General features: G+C 35.7%; 1 protein-coding gene across 2 annotated transcripts in view; it reads left to right on the top strand.

The window, feature by feature from the left end:
* Nucleotides 1-9,124: 9,124 nt before the first annotated feature.
* The window catches only part of LOC148941633 (uncharacterized), a 52,569-nt gene continuing 38,567 nt past the window's right edge, over nt 9,125-23,126 (top strand). For both annotated transcript variants that reach the window (XM_089104656.1, XM_089104655.1), the window contains exons 1-2: nt 9,125-9,296; nt 20,860-21,009. In XM_089104656.1, the coding sequence (XP_088960782.1) occupies nt 9,125-9,296; nt 20,860-21,009 (322 nt within the window). The remainder of the gene's footprint in view (nt 9,297-20,859; nt 21,010-23,126) is intronic.

Here is a 23,126-nt window from a genome sequence, read left to right as displayed (position 1 = left end):
CAGGTATCATTGGAATGAACCATGAACACAAGAAACAAAATGAAACGAAATGATAAAAAAATGGATTTTTTTAAAATTAATTACCTGAGGAAGGGATTTACAAATCAAGAACAATTTTAACAAGTCACATACTAATACATCCATGCAGATAATTCATTTTACGCATACGAGTTTTACCCAGAACTTTGGCTAGAATTTCTCCATGATCAGACCAAACACTTCTTGGGCCAAAGGTGCTATAAGCCGCGCTAACGTAGATTAAAGATTTGGAGAAGAGTACCAAAGCATCAACTTGAAACTTTTAGGAGGTCTAAGTAAGGGAGCAAGTGAACTTTGAACAATGACTTGTGGAGGGTCTCAATATCTTAAAAAAAAACTTTGGGAATAGAGTTGGAATTTCAGGATACCACAGAAGAAGAAAGGAAGCGACTAGCTGATTTCAAATTCTGTATTGCGGGGGGGGGCTAAAACTGATATGTATCTGATACGAAAGTCCATATCAATTCAATTCGATTTATTTATAACCTGTCAAAACAAAAAAGGGCGCAGATCCCCTAAATGACAGAGTACATAAGGGGGAAAAAAGAGAAAAGAGAAGAAAATTTATACACTGAACAAAAATAAGTAGTTTTTACAATCATAATAATCATAGACATAATCTGTTCAAAACGAACAGCAATTACAATAAATAACCGAGTCAAACTCAAAACGAGCACAAATTAACATGAGAAGGGCTCAAAACCCTATGCCTTCCCAGGGCCAGAACATAACTTGCACTTTACTGAAAAAATATAAAGTTTTTACTTTTATAGCTTTAATAAACCAAATAATATCAATATTTTGATTACTAAATATAAATATATGTATATTAAACTGACAATGCACATTCATTTGTATTTTTTTCAGTAAATTACAAATTGTATTCTGGCCTATGGAAGGCAAAGGGGTATTGAGCCCTACTCATATTAATTTCTGCTCGTTTTGAGTTTGATTCGGTTATTTATTGTGATTTCTGTTCGTTTTGGGTTTCATTTATTTATCAATGCTGATTTGCTGGTAGTGGTAGATTATTTGATTTTATTTTTGCTCATTTTTGGTTTAATGGAGTTCTTTACTTTTCTTTGAAAAACTTATTTTGTGGAAAAAGTTTTTTTTAATTAATTTCTGTTCGTTTTATACTAACATAGTCTTTTCAGGGGGAAAAATAATTCTTTAAATATTTTTTTTTTTTTTAAATTTATAGTTTGGCCTGCTATTTGTATGGTGGAGAAAAAATTTCAGCAATTTTTAACAACATACACCCTTTTAAAAATCTGGACACAAATAGTAGTGTTTAATTTAGTTTCATACCTCAGAAACTTGATACCATTCGAAAATAATCTGTTTATTTTCTTTGATTGCTTGGATACACTTACGCTATTTTGATATGGTAAAACTTTAAGAGCAGAAGTAGCCCCAAAAGTTTGAACATAATATTCTCAGTCGTTCTTGGGATACCGCTGAGATGCCTTATTGGGAATTAGCATTAACAAAGTGCATTTTGATCTAATCTTAAGGCAACATTTAGTCTTTAAACATAATGGGAAAATGGGAGGGTGGGTGTGGGAGGGGGACCAGTTGCCCTCCAATCACTTTCGACTATTAAAAAGGGCATTAGCCCTTTTTGTTTCCATTCAAATAAGCCCTTTTCGAAGTTCCTAAGACAACTCCTTCGATACGAAGTGCCCTGGTCTAAACAAAAAAAAAAAGAAAACAATAATAATACATTATACCCACATCGATCTTTACTATAAAAATGTCAAGCCTTCCAATCACTTTTGACTATTCATATGGCACTAGCCCTTTCAATTTCCAATCGAATGAGCCCTTTTTGGGTTTCTACGACAACGCTTTCTATAAACCTCTTATATGCCCTAGGGTATAAATTACAACCCTAGCCCTGAGGGCTGTGAGGGGGTTGTCATCCTCAAAGACCTAATTTCCAGAACTTTCAACTACATGAGACAAAATGGTTATCTGAAAATTTCGAATGGATGTGTTTGGGGAAATGGTGGGCGTGACAGGGGCGTTAGTTGCTCTCCAATCACTTACAACTATTAAAAAAGGCACTAGCCCTTTCAATTTCCAATCGAAAGAACCATTTTAAAGTTTTTACTTCAATGCTTTCAATAAAAACCTTATATGCCCCCAGGGCATAACTTAAAACCCTTGCCCTGATGGCTGGGGTGGGGTTGTCATCCTCAAAGACCTAATTTCCAGAACTTTTAACTACTTTGAAGAAAATTCCTATCTTTAAATTTTGATTGGATTTTTTTGGGGAATGGTAGGCGTGAGAGGGGGATTAGTTGCCCTCCAATCACTTCCGACTATTTAAAGAGCACTAGCCCTTTTAATTTCCAATTGAATGAGCCCTTTTTGAAGTTTCCACGACAACCCTTTCTATAAAAACCTTATCTGCCGCAGGGCATAACTTACAACCCTTGACCTGAGGGCTGTGAGGGGGTTATCATCCTCAAAGACATAATTTAAGGACCTTTCAACTACGTTGATAAAAATGGCTATCTCAAAATTTTGATTGGATGTTTTGGGGAAATGGCGGGCGTGAGAGGGTGGTTACTTGCCATCCAATCACTTTCGACTATTAAAAAGGACACTGGCCGTTTCAATTTCCAATCGAATGGTTCCTTTTTGAAGTTTCTACGACAACATTTTCTATAAAAAAAACCTTATATATCCCCAGGGCATAAATTACAACCCTTGCCCTGAGGGCTGTGGGGGGAGTGTTATCCTCAAAAACATAATTTCCAGATTTCTTAACTACGTCGAACAAAATAGCTATCTCAAAAGTTTGATTGGACGTGTTTGGGGAAATGGTGGATGTGAGAGGGATGTTATTTAGCCTTCAATCACTTTCGACTATTAAAAAGGGTACAAGCCCTTCTAATTTCCAATCGAAAGTGCCCGTTTTGAAGTTTCTAAAACATCACTATCTATAAAAAAAAACTTATATGCCCCCAGGGCATAACTTACAACCCTTTCCCCAAGGGCTCTGAAGGGGTTATCATTCTCAAAAACCTAATTTCTAAAACTTTTAACTACGTTGCACAAAATGGTTATCTAAAAATTTTTATTGGATGTGTTTGGGGAAAAGGTGGGCGTGAGAGGGGGTTTACTTGCCCTCAAATCCCTTCCGACTATTAAAAAGGGCACTAGCCCTTTGAATTTCTAATTGAATGAGCCATTTTCCAAGTTTCTATGACAAAACTTTCAATAAAAACCTTATATGCCCCCAGGGCATAGCTTACAACCCTTACCCTGGGGGCTGTGGGAAGGAGTGTCATCCTCTTAGATATAATTTCCGGACCTTTCAACTACTTTGAACAAAATGGCTATCTATAAATTTTGATTGGAAATGTTTGGATAAATGGTGGGCGTGGAAGGGGTGTTAGTTGCCTTCCAATCACTTTTGACTATTAAAAAGGGCACTAGCCATTTCAATTTCCAATCAAATGAGCTCTTTTTGATATTTCTACGACAACGCTTTCAATAAAAACGTTATATGCCCCCTGGGCATAACTTACAACCCTTGCCCTGAGGGCTGTGGGGAGTGTCCTCCTCAAAAACATAATTTCTATCTGGAAATCAACTACCCTGAACAAAATGGCTATCTCAAAATTTTGATTGGATGTGTTTGGGGAAATGGTGGGCGTGGATGGGGTGTTAGTTGGCTTTCAATTATTTTTGACTATGAAAAAGGGCATAAACCACTCTAATTTCCAATCGAATGAGCCCTTATTGAAGTTTCTACAACAACTTCGATACGAAGTGCCCTGGTCTAAGACCAAGAAATAATAAATAATACATTGTGCCAACATCGTTCTTTACTTAGGCAGCGCTATTGCGCTGCCTATGATTTTGGATGACAGGCTTAATAGTTTCCTTCATTTAATTTCCAATGGGTATTCCCAGGTAAATAAGGTTTTTAGAGAGGGGATACAATTTTCAGTAAGTTGGAGGGATTTATCAGAGCATCCTTTGAGGTAGAAACCGACAGCTACAGTTTTATCCAAACTAAAACTTAAACCAATCTGCTGCTATTCTAGTTTTAACTTCGAGAAAGTGCTTTCACAACCAGAGAAAGTGCGACTCAGATACAGGATATCATCAGCATACGTAAGTAAAGAGACGTCTAAACCCCCGTAAAAACAGGTGGATTCAATCGAACTTTGGGCTAGAATGACTGAATTATTAGAAAACGCGGGGGGAATGAGACCTCTTTGTCTAACGCCCTTTAGCACATTAAAAAGCTCTGAACCGCATTTCACTTTGGCACATAGATGTTTATACATGTATCGAAGACACTTTACAACTGAGGAGTCAACCCCTCCCTTCAAAGCTTCTACCAAAATTTGGGAAAAAATACACGAATCAAATGTTCTGGCTATGTCCAGTACACATTGAACAAGAAAATCCCCGGAAGCTTCCATATCTACAATAACCTTAAAAAGGGAAAAATAGCATGCTCACGACTAAGTTCTTTCTGAAAACCGAACTGATGCGCAGGCACAGAACACTTTTGGGAAATATTTCTAAGAATAAAAGACTCGGATATTTTAAAAGAAGTGCTAGAAACGATTATTGAACTATACAATTTACAATCATCGAGATCTTTTCTCCCTTTTTTGGGGTATAGGCGTAATCTGGCCAATACAAAACTGTTGAGGCACAATACCAGAAGAAATAGACATTTGAAAAAGTAACGAAAGGTGCTGCAACAAAAGACTACTACAATGTTCAAAGTGTTTAGCAGATATTAAATCAACACCGGCAGAAGATGTTTTCTTAATTTTTTTTAGAGTAAACTCAATACCAGATAGTGTCACTATAAAAGCAGAACGCATAGAATTAGCAAGCAAACGGTCAAGCTCTTTCATATTTACTTTCTGCAACAGGGTCAGGCGACGAAAACTCACTTTTATAATAATCAATCCAGCTTTTTTCTGGAATACTACTGACAGAAGTCCGGTCACTGCGTTTAAGACTTTTCCACAGAAGTGAAGGATCACTAGCTGTCTTATCAATTTTTGGGATCAACATTATTTTGTGGTCTTTAAGGCCTCTTGTGAACTTTCTTTTTGTCTTCAGAAGCAATTCATTTACTATACCGGAGTGTGGTTTATCGGATTCGTTCCAGATTGGAAGCCACAATTTAGCTAAATCGTAAGCTGCAACAAGACTTTGATTTATAGACCAGTCGGTGACTTTCGTCTTTTTGCGAACACGTCTAGATGGGACTGATCACTTTTCCGCGCATCGAAGCGCGTGATTGATTTCTGCAAGACAAATCGTAAGCTGTATTTCGATCTCGTACTCACTAATATAAGACCTGCATTCTGAACTAAGTAGGTAAAAAGGAACTTTATTTTTGTTGAGTAACGTGTCACACTCGGACATGAATAACTGACGATCAACGTGACTCCAGTCTTGAACATAAAATCACTTTTCCTCTTGCGGTGTTTCGCTTTCGACATTGCACTCAATCGTCACACAAAAAAGTAAGTGGTCAGAGTAGAAGCCTTCACGAGGTACAGCGGCTTGTTTAATGGGAAAGGAAGAAACAGTATGATCGAGGTTCAAAGTTGAACAGCTTGGGCCAACATAGGTATAGGATTCATTTTTGTCAACTAATGATTATGAAGGAGGAATGAAGCTCCAAAGGAGCTGGCTTCTGGGGAGCGTTTTATCAGTCAAATCACAGTTCAAATCCCCTATTAATATCGAACGCGTGACTGCGGAATTTGTGTTTTTCTTGATCAGCTTACACAGTTTCTTGCAAGCCCCCATAAACTTCGCGTCGGATTTCTCGTTACAATAGTTTATTGGTAGGTAAATACTCATTATGGACGTGTTCAGATATGACACTGCAAGAATATAATCAACTGCTTCGATTAATTTACAGGGTAAGCTAGTCAAAATCGGGAGGCCGCCGGAGGGGCGTCAACACGCTGCCGTTATTTTTGCCGGAGAGGAAAAGACTGTGCAATCCAACGAGATTTTGATCAATTCCCTTTTGTCTGCTGACAAAAAATGTTCTTGGAGGCAAATAAAATCATATTCCTTGAGCAACTTGAGCAGCAGGGGTGATCAGTAGACTTACATAGTGGACATTTTGTCGGACTAGAACAGGGATCATTTTTAGAACTAGAGTGTCTTTCTTCACCGCAAACTGAACAAATACAAGAGTTCTTGCACGCGCCCAAAATATGCCTATAGGCTTGACATTTGTAGCACCTTGGAGGAAGAAATAAAAATTCTGAAACCCGATATTTTCCGAAACCAATCGCTTGTGGATTAACTATCGCATTCATTAGATCGGTTTCTGACTCGAACTGTAACTTGAACGAACGGGAGTGACCAATTTGCTGGACAATAATGCATTTAGGAATTAGAGTCCGTATATCATCTTCTAGAAAATCAACCGGGATACCTCTTATGATTCCGAAGTATGTACTACTTTTAATCTTGACCTCAACGTTCGGGCTACCTCTCACGAGTGCCTATAGCACAGCTTCTGCATCTGCTTTTGAGGCAGTGACGACACGACAGTTTACTTTATTCGGCTTTAGCTCGACAACTTTATCATAAGTATTCCCACATACCTTTTCAAGAAATTCCTTTTTGAGACCAGGCTTGTCTAGGTCACGAGGAGGATTTTTCACTATAACTGCATACGATGGCTTTTCAGGACTGTCTATAGTAGGGGCGAGGGAGGGCATATCTGAATTTTCACGATTCATAAAGGCATCTAACTTGTTGTAGATCTGGGTCATTTGTCTAGTAAAAATGGCGGACACTTCACCATAAACATAGGGGACCGCAGTGGGTTCTACAAAGACAAACGTCGGAAGATGAATATTTTTTTTATCGTAGTCCTCAAAGACTCGCATTATTTCAATCACGTTGTCATGCGGGTTGACTTTAATAGACACTGTTTTGCTGATTTTAGCTGCTTCCCATAGGATCGTTTTTGTATCACTAATATCATCTTCAATTGTCTTTTTAATTCAATTGTCTTTCATCACTAATTTCATCTTTATTAAAAAATTCAATTGTCTTTTTAGCAATTTCAGCACTCCGATTTCCTTTCTTTATTGCTCTTTTCATAAAGTTCAAGATCGCATTCCAAACTAGCTTTTCAGACATTTCAAAACCTGCCCCGAGGGCAAATGATATTATTTTAATTCTATTATTCTCCAATATAGGTCACTGATCATAAAAATATTAATATGAAAATCTAAAGTATCCAAAGTATTCACAGATCCCAAGGGAATTCTCACTCAGCAAAATAATCCGTTTATACAAATTATGATCCTTTGGTCAAAATCCAAAAAGAGGTCTTTACGCCAAGAATCTATTCACGCTTAAGTAGCAAGCAAGGTTTGGGCTGCGGGAATACAACACCAGAGCATGGTTTGTCAAAGTCACGTCATGATGAGTTCCGAAACTTGGCCAGAGCTTTAGCTTGCTTTACCACGAGTGAGCAAATGAAAGTTCAGGTACCTAGATCTTGGCCATGTATACCTTCTATGCAAGATGATGCTATAGGTCTTGGCAATTTTTGCAATAATAATTTTTTCAGTGCTTTGATTTGACGTGTGACAAATATAGTTGGAGTGTTTATTGTTCAATTTGTGTAGGTTTACCCAAGTTTAATTTCAAGTTCGCTTTTAATTACAAATATATTATGTCAAAAGGTTATTCATATGATCCTCTTATCTCGAGATAACACAGTTCCAGTTCTGTTCGAAACTACTCCCAGCAGTTCATAATGTTTTCAGTTGCAAAAATAACGACGAAGGTTACACTGCTTTACCACAACAGGTAAGGCAGTGTAAAATAAAAACAACAACAGGTAAAACAATGGAATTAAATCTAAGGCAGTGAAATTTTTCTTAACCTTAAATGAATTTTTTGGCTCAATATCCAAAGGCCGTCTTCAGCAAAGAACATACGTAAATAAAAAAAAACTTACAATAAAATTTGATAATCAAAACTAAAATTTAAAACTAAAACAGTCCAAGAATCATTACTTCAAGGAAGCTCAACCAGGACTGAAGAGAAAACAATACAAAATGTGATAGTTCATTCAGGTAGACGCAAATAGAAAGCATGTCTTTAATCCCATTCTTGCCTTTTAGCAGCTGACCTTAAAGCTCTTTTTGTTACAGGTTCTTTGGCATTAGCTATTGGTTTTGTAATGTAATTTGTTAAATTATTTTTAATAAATGTGCACCTAAAGCATCGAGTGAGTACTCCCCCACATCGCTATTTAAACAAATATTATTATTTAGCTTGACTTTAATATCTATGGCCTAACGAACAACTTGTTTAATACCCAAATAGTTGCTAATACGTGAGGTGTTTCAAAAAGTATTACATGGCTGTATCACCTTCCTCATTAGCCATGATTTGGGTGTTAAACAAGTTGCAAATGAGCAATTAAAATTAAACTTCAGCTAAATAGTCAAACGTTTGAATGTTTCTTTAAGCTGTTTAAATTTGGTTTTAGAAATACTTCTTATATATTTTCATATCGTATTGTTTATTTTTATTTTTATTTTTTTTAGTTTTATTTAATTTCACAAATGATGTCAGTCATATTTTGTCATATTTTGACAAAATAAAATGATATCATTTTGACAAAAAAAATTATATCAGTCATATTTTGTAAATATTTTGACAAAAAAAAATGATATCATTTTTTTTGACATATTTTGACAAAAAAAAAATGATATCAGTCATATTTTGTAAATATTTTGACAAAAAAAAATGATATCAGTCATATTTTGCAAATTTCAAGTTTCAAAATCTATTGAAAACCGTCCTTTTTTGAGTTGACTTGTTCTTTTACAGTTCATAAGAATTAATATAAGGTCACCATAATGCGGGGCATAACTATTTTTAAATTGCCATATGTTAGTTACTATCGCAAACATCGACTGTAATATACCAGATGTTTTTTTTTTTTAATTCTCATCGTAAATTAGATTAATGAATATACACTACCAAATTAGATTAAGCTAAGCCAAATCTTTCGTAAACCAGAGCTGGTAGTGCGATCATAATGTCCAGAGGTATAAAATTAGTTTTTAGTCTTGTATATTGCCTGTTGCTGACAATAAGCTCAGGGTTTAGCAGTCAGGAGGCACTGGAAATAACTTCGGAATCTGATGTCTCGAACCTGGAGGACTTGCCAGGAAATGTCAGTCCTTCAGTGCCAAAAAGAAAAGAAAAACGTGAGTTTTTTTTTATTAATTAAAAATTCAGAAAAAGTCAAAAATTTCAGAGATGCACCATCAGTTTTTAAAGTTTTAATGATGCTTGTTCCTGGTAGTAATTAAATAAAAAATAAACAAGTGTATTAAACTGAAAGTAAGGAGCGACATTAAAACTTAAACGAACAGAAATTATTCCGTATATGAAAGGGGCTGTCCCCTCCTCAACGCCTCACTCTCTACGCTAAAGTTTGTTTCTTTCTCACAACTTAATTTTTTAAAACAATAAGAAACTTTAGCGTAAAGAGCGAGGCGTTGAGGAGGGGACAGTCCCTTTCATATACGGAATAATATCTGTTCGTTTTAAATTTTAATGTCACTCCTTACTTTCAGTTTAAAGAAACTTTTTTTTTATTTAGTTTCTGAACGTTTTTGAATCAATGCAGCTTTGGTTTTGGCTCACTGTACATGAATAATTAAAGCAAAATTTTAATATTGATTTTACTTTTTATGGCTAAATTGCTTTCTCGAAATTTTGTTCTGACATAACTTACGAATTAATTTACGTAACGAACTTCTATATTCGTATGTTTTTATTACATATATTAGGGAATTGGTCCCCTAGTCAATACCTCGCACTTTACGCTAAAGTTTGAATTTTGTTCGAAGCAGAAACCCCTGAATCACAAAGGCCGGTTAATCAGAATAGATAGCTATTTTGAAAGTACTAAAAAGAACTTTAGCGTGAAGGGCGTGGTATTGACTAGGGGGCGAGCCCCCTCATGTACGTAATAATTTCTGTTTGTCTTAAGTTTTAATGTTGCTCCTTACTTTCAGTTGAAAAAAAATAGTTTTTCTTATTTAATTTCTGATCGTTTTTTAAATAATGCTGGAAAATCCGGCACCCTCTTCATAGAAATGTCACTTCCCCCAAGGAAACATCCTCCAGGGAAAGTTCCTCCTCCCATACCCCCTCCTCTGACCCCCCCCACCAGAAAAAATCCCTCCTGAAAACGTCCGTATACTTCCCATTAACCAATACTATATGTAAACATTGGGCAAAGTTCATAACTTGCAGCTCTTCCCCCAGAAACTGTGGGAGATTAAATCATCGTCAAAGACATATTTATTAGATTTTCAACTATGCTGAACAAAATGGCTATCTCAAAGTTTTGATTGGGTGACTTCGGGATAAAAATGAGCGTGGGAGGGGGCCTAGTTGTCCTCCAATATTTTGGTCACTTAAAAAGGGAACTAGAACTTCTAATTTCCGTTCGAATGAGCCCTCTCACGATATTCTAGGACTACTTAATCTATACGATCACTCCTGGAAACAAAAAAAATAAATAAACACGCATCCGTGATCTTTCTTCTGGCAAGAAACGCAAAAATCCACATTTTTGCAGCTGGGAGCTTGAAACTTCTATCGTAGGGTTTTCTGATACGCTGAATCTGATGGTGTGGTTTTCATTAAAGTTCTTCGACTTTTAGAAGGTTGTTTCTTCCTTTGTTCGAAAATAAGGGAAATTTTCTCAGGCACGTAACTTTTGATGGTCAAGACTAAAATTGCTAAAACTTATATATTTGAAATCAGAATAAATATCTGATTCTTTTTATGTATCTATTTATATCAAAATTCCAATTTTTAGAGTTTCGGTTACTATTAGTAGTAAGACCATAGGAAATATAAACTCTACATTGAATTACACATGAATATGTGTGTAGTTTAACCGGTACATTGATTTACCAGGGTCAGTGACCTATTACTAAGAACGGTACATGCCTTAGCAGACGGGTTTTCTAAGGTGACACTCATTTTTTGGGGGTCAAACGGTGAGAGAGAGCGGTGGTTAGTCCATATGGTAACTTGATTAGTTGGTTTTTTTAAAAACTTGGCAAGGTATAATGTACTCAAGCAAAAACCCTTAAAAATGTTCATACACTACATTCCAATTTTCATTATGTTTTAACACATTGTTTATAGTACACTACATATTATTAACTTTGAAAACAATGGATTCATCAATTTTCAATGTGAGTAAACTTTCATTCTTTATTTCCCAAAAAAAAAAAAAAAAAAAAAAAAAAACTTTTACTAGTAAATTCAAATTTCAGGGGGGCTTAGCCCCTGACAAAGAACCACAAACAAGCGCTAGTATAGTAAAAACACGTCACTCGACAAATACAGCTTGCAGTATTCAAACCCATTTTTACATCCTCCTTCGACCCAAACTTTCTTAGTAAAAGTGTAATCCTCGGGGGTGCAACTATGATCATGTATAGTGTCGTAAAACGATTCAATACAAGGAATAGGTTCCTCGGCGAATCTCGACATGAAACAATAATAGTGATAAGGAAAGATTCCCTTGACCGTCAACAAATCATATAAATCATTTGGAAATTGTTGCTTGAGAAGGGGGAAAGCATTGCAACCGTCATCGTTTTTCTGCACTTGAATTAATTCGCTCAATGATTTGGGGAAAAAACTGTAGGAATCTAAATAGCGAATTTTATTCGTGTAATCAACCACGGCTTAAAAAAATTTCTACATAAATTCCAAAACAAGCAACTTTTCCGATGATTTAGGTTTTATTTTGTAGGTAAAGCTGTCTATCACCCTTGCATCTTCATCCACTGTTCCATTTTTTTGAAGACGTGCCAATGCTGGAAGCATATACTTCAGATCGCAGTTAGAGTTAAACATACAAACAGAAAAAAAAAGTGGTTGATTAACTTTTACATTACATAAATTTTGAGCCCATCCCTAAACGCTACTTTGTTCCGTTGAATTGGGATCAATAATGTGATCGTGACCCTGCACCGCATCTTTCGGGGCAAGAGCATCCCTACAAACCCAGCAAATCGTCCCCTTTTCTAGTGCCAGTTGCTCTTTATCTGACAATGTCATTGGGTAGTTGGTGTGACGTAATCGTGAAATTGCGCCGTTTGCTGTTTTTATTAAAGATACCAATAGCTCTTCCATGCCACCCTTCTCATCCATAGCCAAAAAAAACTCTTCCAATTGCATTTTATTGTTGGAATCTCAATGGGTATGCGCATTGGAACATGCGACTAGTTTGTGCTCCATGACTATATTTTACCTTGATGGATCCGATACCTCAACTAGTCTTGTTTCACAATCCAAAGACACTTTATCAACTTGTAGCAGGGAATTTTGGAAATTTTTAAATTTTAAAGTGTCTTTGCCTTCTGCCGGCATTTCAATTCTTTGATTCCCATGAATTTTGCAATGCCCCATGTGATCCGAGAATGTTTGTTCATTTCGAAAGGGGGAAAGGAACATAGGCGCTTGAGAAAATTTACCTTATTTTTGAAAATAGGGAAAGAAAAAAAAAATTATATATATACTTACAAATTCTGACTGGGCTTCTACACCTGAAGTTACTGGCATAGCATTAAAGAGATCAGCCGCACGATCTTCAGCATTCTGGGATCAGTCAGCATGAGAAGCAGCCCACTCCCTCTTTAATTTCTTTCCAGATTGCGTAGAGGTTTGCGTTGAGCTAACACTGGCGTAAGAGGGCCCTGGCATTAAAAGTTGTGAGACCGTTGGCTGGTCCAGACCATGTGTAATTGAACCAGCATATTTGATGATAGAGGGCCTTGAACCTTGCATCAATGTGGCTTCGTTCCATCTTGGTTTCTTTTCCGAAGGGGGGTAATTGCACGAATTCTCTTCCTTAAAAAAGGCAAAATTTAGCATGAAAAAAACAATCCCCCTTTTTCCATTTTGTTGGATAAATGCTTAAGAGGTCAAATTTTGCCCTCCTCTTGTTTAAAGGCAAAAAGTTTATTGCTCATTAAGGCGTGATGTGCATAATGGCTTAAAGGTGCTCCTATTAATAATTTCTATACCTTTCTTATTCTTACTGCTAAATATTACCTAAAATTTTATTTTCTTCATCGGTTTATTTTTGTAGAGGCTTGTTTTAAAACCCTTTATTTTAATTGAGTTTTTCTTGTGATGTCTTTTTAAGCCAATGTATATTCAAACTATGATTTTATTTACATATTTTTAAAGTCAAACTATAATCTGAATATTATAGCTATAGCCATTTTATATATAGCTCGTCGCATCCATAATGAGAGAAGCCAAGGGTAACTCGTAAATTATAAACTATTTAATTATACCAAAGACGTGAATTGTATATTCTTAGATTAATTCCACTTTGATATATATATACTTGATGCATCTCGGATAGTTTCAATTAAAATTTATATTTGTCTCAATGAATTTACTATATTTTAGACTTTGAGAAGACTATTTTGCGAAACTATAAACTTTTCGTTAATAACATACTGCTAATTATGATAGTATGAATAACATTATTAAGCAGGCTTTGGCCAAATCAAGCACTGTACTTGGATTAATGGGGTTTAAAATTATTAATAATCGCAGCTGACTTTTGCATTTTACCATTGACAAAACATCGGCAATATTTTCCTTTTGTTTGTTCAGGTTTCGAAGAGTTAAATATTCTGTATCTTAAGCCGCTGAGAAGTAACCATCTTTCGGCTGTTATTCCACTCGTCATAAAGAGCTTGCCTCTTCGTGACTAGCCAATCAGGAGAATCTTCCTTCTGGCTGTGACTCTTCCAAATACTTACGCACCTGGTTGTCAAAACTTATCTCTTTGATTCAAATTATTCTTTTGTAGAGAAATTAATTGAAAGTTCAAAAAACAGAAATTTTCGTTCGCACAAGTTTCATTATCATTCTTGATTGTTTAAAAATTGTTACCAAAGCTACAGTTTAGCTCTCCAGTCACGAGACAAGAAGGGGTATTTTTGTTAGAACTCTTGTTTTGGACATTTCCATAAACAGGGGTATTTTCCTCTACTTACCCATGGTGGAGTTATTTATTTATTCTCGCGGCTGGTCAACTCTGTCAATATGGGGCGTGCAATTAGTTTAAGTTGGTTCACCTATTATTGGTTCCTGATATGCGCTTTGGATTAAGAAATTTATATGCGTGCTTTTAATTTGATTTTAGGATATTAAAATTGACAATTTCTACATTATGGCTTATATTTCTCTATCTTTTGACTCCCTTTACGGGTTTTATTTTTACAGGTTAAAATTTACAACGTGTCTGTTTTTTTTTTTCAAGGTTGAGTTAATAGGCCAAAACATTTGGCTTAGATACCGCAAATTTCAATGTATTTTAAGCCGTGGGTTTTATTTGTTTTTTCTATGCGTTAATTCTTTTGTGAATAAGAATTTATGGCGCTTCTGTCTGCATGTCTTTATAACACTATTAATTATTCAATGATATTTCCTTTTGTTATTTGGTGATAATTGTTACTGCTCTGTCTTAAGGTCTGGGGAGCTTTTTCCCTCTTATTTATTTGGTTTAGGTTTACAATGACTTGAAGGTAGTTCCTTTTATGGTTGTTTTTATATTACTTTATGACTCTAATATGTTTCAAAATGGACGCCTTGGTCAATTTCACCTGTCGTGTGTATGTTTAATTTATATTTTACACCCTAGGTACTCGTTTTTACTCTACTAACGCTTGTTTGTGGTTCTTTGTCAGGGGCTAAGCCCCCCTGAAATTTGAATTTACTAGTATAACGTTTTTTTTTTGTTTTTTTTTGGGAATTAAGAATGAAAAGTGTACTCACATTGAAAATTGACGAATCCATTGTTTTCAAAGTTAATAATATGTAGTGTACTATAAACAATGTGTTAAAACATAATGAAAATTGGAATGTAGTGTATTAATATTTTATAGGGTTTTTGCTTGAGTACATTATACGTTGCCAAGTTTTTAAAAAAACCTACTTATCAAGTTACCATATGGACTAACCGCCGCTCTCTCTCACCGATTGACCCCAAAAAAAGAGTGTTACCTCATAAAACCCGTCTGGTAAGGCATGTACCGTTCGTAGTAATAGGTGACTGACCCTGGTAAGCCAATGTACCGGTTAAACTACACACATATTCATGTGTAATTCAATGTGGGTTTCATATTCCCTATGGCCTTACTGCTACTATTGAGCCGGGTTACCACGAACTACTTGACTACACGGGTCAGCAGTGAAAAGACACTAAAAAATGGCTGTGGAGTCTGATCTCCTAAATTCGGACCACTTACCTAAAAACGTCAGCTCTTCAGACCCAAAAAAGAAAAAAAATGTGACTTATTTAGTTTCTTTCATTAGTGAGTTCGAAGGTGGCTGAAGATTTTGAATTCCAGCTGAGTATTTACGAAAAGAAACAAGTGTTGGGATAGAATGATCAACCTTCATGAATGACAAGATGAAATCAGATGTAGTGTATTTAGCCATTTGTTAAATTATTTCGAAATGTCTCAACGAGCATGAAAATTAATAATATATAATTGAGGTTCTTGTGTCAATACTTCATAAGTTACGAGGAACTAAGCTTTTGGTGGCAATCAAACAGTATTAGGGAATCGTTTACTTGTATCTTTTGTTCTAAACACTTAAATTATGACTCTAGCCTCATATTTGTAGCTAACAATATTGTAGATCCTTATACACAAGCTTTCGTGACATTCAAACACTGTTTATGCAAGGATATTTGGATTTCAGGGTTCCATTTTGATGTGTTAGCCTCATATTTGTAATCAACAAGCTCAGAGACCCTTAATTTATTTATTTATTTATTACCCGTCAAAAAAAGGTAAAAAAGACGGAGTATCACTAAAAAAGAAAAAACGCACACAAAAAACAAATTACAACACATTACACATAATCGAACAAATTACAAAGACGAGAAACAAAAACTCAATTATACACTGCTCTGCAGGTACGTAAAAAATTTACTTTTTAAACTCCCAAGTACTGAAGGAACAAAAGCAATATGATTGATAACTTCAATTCAACTAACCTAACCTACAGAAAAATACTTGATAACTTCAATTCATAATCAACGGACTCAATCAACTAGTCTAAATATGACAAGAGACGGTAAAAAGACTAAATACGACAAGAGATGTGCAAATAAAATTAAATGGACAGCGATCTACTACCTTAGCAAACGGTACCAAGGGTGGGAAGAGACTTTCTCATTGTACCGTTTAATTTGTTCAATTATAGCTGCCGTTGGGTCCGCAATTTTAAAATTTTTAACAAGGCGCGAATTTTTTGTCCACGGTGGAATCCGCAACAAGAACTTCGCATACTTAAAAAACGTGGATCGGAGCTTTCTTTTCTCTGGCTCAGGAAACATTCTCCAAAAAGAGATTAGGGGCAAGAGATAGGAAAGGAATTCTGCGTTATAAAGTCAAGCCAGATTTAAATGTTTTTAACGAATTTTTAGATTTAACTACTCTACTGTAAACAACAGTCAGGTAATTATGAATATAATTGTCAAGAAGGGAGTGGGTAGTTTTGAGATCCTTTCCAATTGGTAAACCAAGGTAAATAATTTTCTAGACAGGGGCTAGAGACAGTTCTCCCAGCCTCAGAGACGAGACCTCTTCTTGGTGACAGTTGAACAGAAGAATATCCGACTTCTGTGGGTTAAATTCAAGACCAATGCGACTGTAATTTGATTGTAGTGTGGAGAAGGTGGTCGCTGTACCTGCGACTGTGCGGTTGGGGTTCAGAATGTCATCGGCATAAGCTATCATTGTAACGTCTATGCCATGAGCTATGCATGCTGTCTCGACAGTAGATTGTGGTTCAATAATACAATGATTAAAGGCACAAGGAGATGTGACTGATCCTTGTCGATCACCCTTTTTTACTGGGACTACAGGATTCCCTCGGTAGGACAGTATCACGTCTGGCGTATACTCAGTGAGGGCTCGCCTCTGGCCAGGAAGTAGGATTTCAGCCTGTAGGTGGTCGTACATATATTGAATGGGTAGTAGGATGTCCTTCTCTACACTTCTCTTTTCCATATCCAGAATGAGTTGATCATAGAGAAGTGATTCGTAAGCACGACCGACGTCACGCAGACCTATAACAATAAACGCCTTTGATTCATCAACGCCAATCCATACTAAAACGAAAGCAGAAAAGGCATGATTACAACCAAGACTCCTCTGGAACCCAAACAGGGAAGGGGGAGTCCAGCATTTTCCCTGGATTTCATTAATGACCAAAAGTTCGAAGATTTTGCAAAGTGTTGGTGCTACTGTGATCGATCTGAACGAAGCACATTCCGAAGTACTTTTTCCTTTCTTCAGGACTGGCCTAAGCGACCCAGTACTGAATGCCGATGGTACGAGTCCAGTAGTGAAGATCATCTGAAAGAGAAGAGTTAGGTGCCCCATGAAAGTTGGGCTGCAATGGCTAAGGTGAAGGGCGGATACACGGTCAATACCAGCCGACTTCTTCTTTTCCAACCGTCGGACCGCGGACGCAACCTGTGATTGGGTAACTATGAAATCTGTATCTGAAATTGATGAGAGAAGGGATGAAAGCTTTTCTTGAACAGAAATGTTAAGATCCTGTTTTGGGGCTGAAAACTCATCAAGGTAATAGTTTATCCATGTAAAGATGGGATATCTTACTCGGGACCCGCTGACTCCTTCATATCAAACATTTTCCATAACAGATTAGGATTTTTAATTACTTTTTCAGAAAGTTCAGCTATTTACAATGGAGGTAATCTAAGGAAAATTACGAAACAGGAATTTAGCTTACTATGGTTTAAGGCAAGGGTAATGCAAACTAAGCCAAAGATGGTTTGGACAAAGGGTGCTCACACTGTTGACAAATAGTTGAACATGGAGCCATGTCCAACCTAAAATCAAATCTATAACCAAAGAGGCGATAGATGAAAAGCATTTATTTTGAACCAAAATGGCGACTAGAAAAAGAGCTTGTAAACTGTTCACCAAAAGGGGATAGAGACAAGGCCGTACCCAGAGGCGGGGTTAGGGGGGTTTAATCCCGTCCCGAACTGTTTTTTTGACTCGTAAAAACGTAACAAAACTGGATATAAACAAATTTTGTATATGTTTTTTTAGTTTTTTGTGTAATCCCCCCCCCTAAAAAAAATCTTTGAGCAAAGCCCCCTCCGAAAAAATATTCTAAGTACGGCCGTGGTTATAGACAAAGCCTACCTATTACTTTTCAAAGGGTCGTTCAGTAGATACGCATCCTGCTTATTACTCTGGTGTCCTCACTGAAGTAACTCTATATTAGCATCTTTTCCCTACGTGGATTAGTTTGCGCCGTTTGTACATTTTTTTTTTGCTTTTTGGTGGTGGTTTTATTGGTTTTTAGTTTTATATTGTTTTTTTTTTGTTTTTTTTTTATTATCTTGTTCTTCTTGTGTGTCTTTCGTGCTGAAGACGCATTGTTTTTTATAAAGGCGAAATATCCGCGTTGTTTTGTTTCTGTTGTTTTCTTTTCTCTCCACTGGCCACAGTCTCGTTTGTTTGTTTTTTGTAGAGATTTTTCTCTTTGTTGGTTTTTTCTTACTAAAGTTATCATGAAAGTTATTAAGCAATAGTGGCTGAAGAGTGAGCGTACAAAATGTTTTGCTAATTGGTCAGGAAAGGTATCAGAATAGTTATAAATTCGAAAAGGTGGAACATGCCCAAATTTACAGATTTTTGGATGGGAAATTTAGAAGGACCATGGAATCAAAGGTCTCGATTTTCTCCTTCAATTATCTAGACTGAAAACTCTTCTATAATTCTAATTTCAAGAAAGTCTATCTTTCTACTGATGGTGGACTGAAAGTCCTTTAATAGTTACTCCTTTCTATTTAAATGTATCTGCCATAATGCCCTTTCTTACGTGTTTTATTTGCATAACTGGAAACTCCCTTCCATGAAATTACAATTTTTCGATCGTCCTTGGGGGCATATCTCTTTACCGTTTAATGTGTTCCTTAAAATGGCTGCATTATAATTTTCAAGCAATGCCATTTGGGGCCACAGGGGCGCACGGGGGGGGGGGGGTAAAGAGGTTACAGGTTATTTTTGACACGCTTCATTCCTTAAAAATGACACTAGAGCTTAGAATTTCAGATAAAATGAGTTCTTCTCCAACTTGCTGAAACCACCCGTTTTGAATGAAGCCCTTGAGGAATAAGTAATAACATAGGATACATGTGGCTAGTGCTTTTGGGTTGATCATATTTTTCTTCCGTTTTTTCAGGCGAAACTTCTTTGTTCCTGATACTTAGAATTTGTCTTATGTTTAGTCATTTATATAAATAGTTTTCTGTCTGTATCGCTATTTTCTATAGTTACTCACTATACTTTCTAATAATTACTGTCCGCTTGTTTCGAGTTCGACTAATAATTTTTACATTTTGTAGAATATTTTTTCTTAAAGATAAGAGATAGATAAGTTTTATTCTTCATTATAAATACACATACAATATTACATGCTATTATTCCCCCAAAGGCTCATTGGCCTGTACAAAGGGTTAAGACATATGAAATGCTTACTCAAAAATGAAAAACAAAACACTTTCTCACATACAAAGGAGAAGAAAAGAAAATATAGATACAATTAAAACTATAGAAGAAATAGAATAAATAAGCTAAATTAATTAATTAGATTAAACAGATTAAAATAAACAAAAATAAAAAAAATTTAATTTTATTATAATTTTTTTTTCCTTAACAAACCGAATGAGTGGCACCCTCGAGCTGATTCAGGCAACTTATTCCAAACAATATGACAATTTTAAATATATTTTAAATATAATAAGAGCCAAAGTTGGAAAATAAACAAAATTGAAAAATAAACAAGAATTAAATTAAAATAAGCCTCTAAGAACGAAATTTGAGCACCACGCCTTTTGTATTTTTCGTCATTTAAATCATTTTGTACGCTGTTTTTCATTTGCGAGGGCTGGTGATTGTGTCAAAACTCCAGAAAAGTCAATTTTGAAAATTATTATGTTCTTAATATCACCAGCATATATTCCTCCGACTCAATGAGCTGTGGTGTGGGTCTGCGGGAGCCGCAAAGGTATCGGGCTCATCTGAAGGAGAGCTTTTCCTCTGCATCGATGCAGTTACAGTTCAAATTCTGCACATATTTTTGCTGGTATATATATCTCACGAAATAAATTTCTCGAATTAAGTGTGTGGCCTAGAAAAAACAGTCAAGTACGTGTTGTTTGATTATCCAGTGTCTTCAAACATAAGACGTAGTGCTACGTTCATTCTAGGACGTATGATCTAGATTATGTTTTTGGATATAGGACGTAGTGTTACGTTCATTCTAGGACGTATGCTCTAGATTATGTTTTTAGACATAGGACGTACTGCTACGTTCATTTTAGGACGTATGTTCTAAATTAAACCGGAGTTTGAATTTCAGTGCATAATATTATGATTTTTCGCATTAATTTAAATTTTAGGTAGTGTCGCATTAATGTTTAAGAGCCTGTCTTTGGTTTAATACAAATAATTGACAATTATAATATGTGATAAAATTTGTTTAATATTATGTTTTGTATGTGTGTGTGTGTGTTTGTAGTTCAAGTTGGTCTGTCGACAGTGTTTTTTTTTTTTTTTTTTTTTTTTTTTTTTTTTTTTTTTAAATCCAGATTGCCAGGTTTCAACTTAAAGTCACATTATTTCAGACAACTTAATTTTCTATATTTTATTCTAGTGTTTTCGATATTCAGCGTCGTTCGATTTTCCAACGACATGTGCGGTTCTGGGACATACAATGGAACTTGCCTCACTGCTGTTGAGTGCTTTGCAGCTGGAGGATCCTTTAACAGCACTTGTGCAGCTGGTTTTGGTGTCTGTTGTGTTTGTAAGTGTTTTTGCATGAGAAAGCCTCTTGGTTGTTATACCCTAAATCGCTAGATTGCTGTATTTTCGTTTTTGAGGGCTGGTGATTATGTGAAAACCTAGGAAAGCCCATTTTTAAGTATTAAATAATATTACTCTTTAACATTTCCAATACATAGTCACCGACTCAAAGAGCTCTGATGCGGGTCTAGAGCACTGTCTGTCTGTCTGTCTGTCTGTCTGTCTCTCTCTCTCTCTCTCTCTCTCTCTCTCTCTCTCTCTCTCTCTCTCTCTCTCTCTCTCTCTCTCTCTCTCTCTCTCTCTCTCTCTCTCTCTCTCTCTCTCTCTCTCTCATCTGTCTCTGTCTCTGTCTCTGTCTCTGTCTCTGTCTCTCTCTCTCTCTCTCTCTCTCTCTCTCTCTCTCTCTCTCTCTCTCTCTCTCTCTCTCTCTCTCTCTCTATCTCTCTCTCTCTCTCTCTCTCTCTCTCTCTCTCTCTCTCTCTCTCTCTCTCTCTCTCTCTCTCTCTCTCTCTCTCTCTCTCTCTCTCTCTCTCTCTCTCTCTCTCTCTCTCTCTCTCTCTCTCTCTCTCTCTCTCTCTCTCTCTCTCTCTCTCTCTCTCTCTCTCTCTCTCTCTCTCTCTCTCTCTCTCTCTCTCTCTCTCTCTCTCTCTCTCTCTCTCTCTCTCTCTCTCTCTCTCTCTCTCAAGAGGGAGAGAGGTTTCCTCTCCAAATATTATTAGAAAATTAGCAAATATCCAATTTTGGTTTTTATTGCATATGCCATAATGATACCCCAACAACCAATAAAACAATCTATTTTCTAAGCCACTCAAGGTTTTTTGAACATATGTCTGTTCTAAAACTTTCTGTGTCCATTCATCTAATTCCCTCCTAACAGGGATACATCTAATCTACTTTTATATGTATTTTTTTTTAATTTTGATGATTTTATTAATATGCATCCATTTTACAAGGTTCACCTATCACATATACACCATATTTAACAACTTATGGTAGGCGTGCCACTATGCCTTTGGCAGTAACAAAACGCATAAGGACTAGTGTGTTCCATTGATCAGACCTTAAAGAGGAAGATTACTTTGGAATAACTGATTAGATTTTAGGTATTTTTGAGTTTATGATGGCTTATTTTACTAACTTCAGTGTTGCATGTCCATGAATATTTTCAAGGTATCGAGTAGACGATAAATATTGGAAACAAAACAAGAGTATTCGAATAGTTTTAATAATAAAAGAAACATAAAAAAGAAGAAGTAATAACTGCTTCTTATACTAATACGATAACAAGCAAGTACTTGAATGAGAGTGTTGACTTGCGTAACATTCCTTATTCAAGGACAAATAGCCAAAAGACAATATAGCATCAATACAATTTTCACAGACAGGCTTGGCCATTATTAATGATTTTAATTCTTTGAAAAAAAAAAATAGACAACATAAAACTTCATACAAGAGAATTTCAAATTGATTATAATTCTAATAAAAAGTATTAGAATTATAGTTACAAAACATGGCTGCATGTTCTGTTGATCAAAGTGGCGGTTGTTACATCTCTAGCACCCGGGAAAAAATCTTGATTAGCCCCCCCCCCCTCTCTCTCTCTCTCTCTCTTTCACAAAATATTTAGGCAAAGTTTTATCAAACTTTTCATTTATTAAGAAAATTATTATCAACTTATTAATGAATTAATGCTTTATTACTTAGTTAATATTCACTGATTGTTTAAATCATTTATTTATAATTAAAGATTTCAATTTATTGACTAAATGAAATTTTCAACTCAACTTTACTCTATTTAAAAAAAAGACAAAAATTACAAAATTGTTATAACCTTTAGAATATTTATTTAAATTTTACACCCCCTAAAATTTCCAAAACCTGGTGTAAGTACACCCTTGTTCCTCCCCTGAAACTGCCTCTGGATGAATGGCTGTAATACAACAAAACGATTCCTGAAATTCTAGAAATTGAAACGAATAAAATTGATTTTTGTTTCTCCCTCTTTTTAATAGAAAAAAAAATTACCATGGCTATGATAAATAAATGTCGTGTAGGTTAGCAGACGTACATTTTATAGTAGAGAGGAGAAAACTGAAAAATACTTTCTTTTTGTTTTGT

This window comes from Artemia sp. Qi Xiang Cuo, chromosome 18, assembly GCF_049724085.1.
Source record: "Artemia sp. Qi Xiang Cuo chromosome 18, ASM4972408v1, whole genome shotgun sequence".
Classification (NCBI taxonomy): domain Eukaryota; kingdom Metazoa; phylum Arthropoda; class Branchiopoda; order Anostraca; family Artemiidae; genus Artemia; species Artemia sp. Qi Xiang Cuo.
This window is presented reverse-complemented; position numbering and strand designations above follow the sequence as displayed.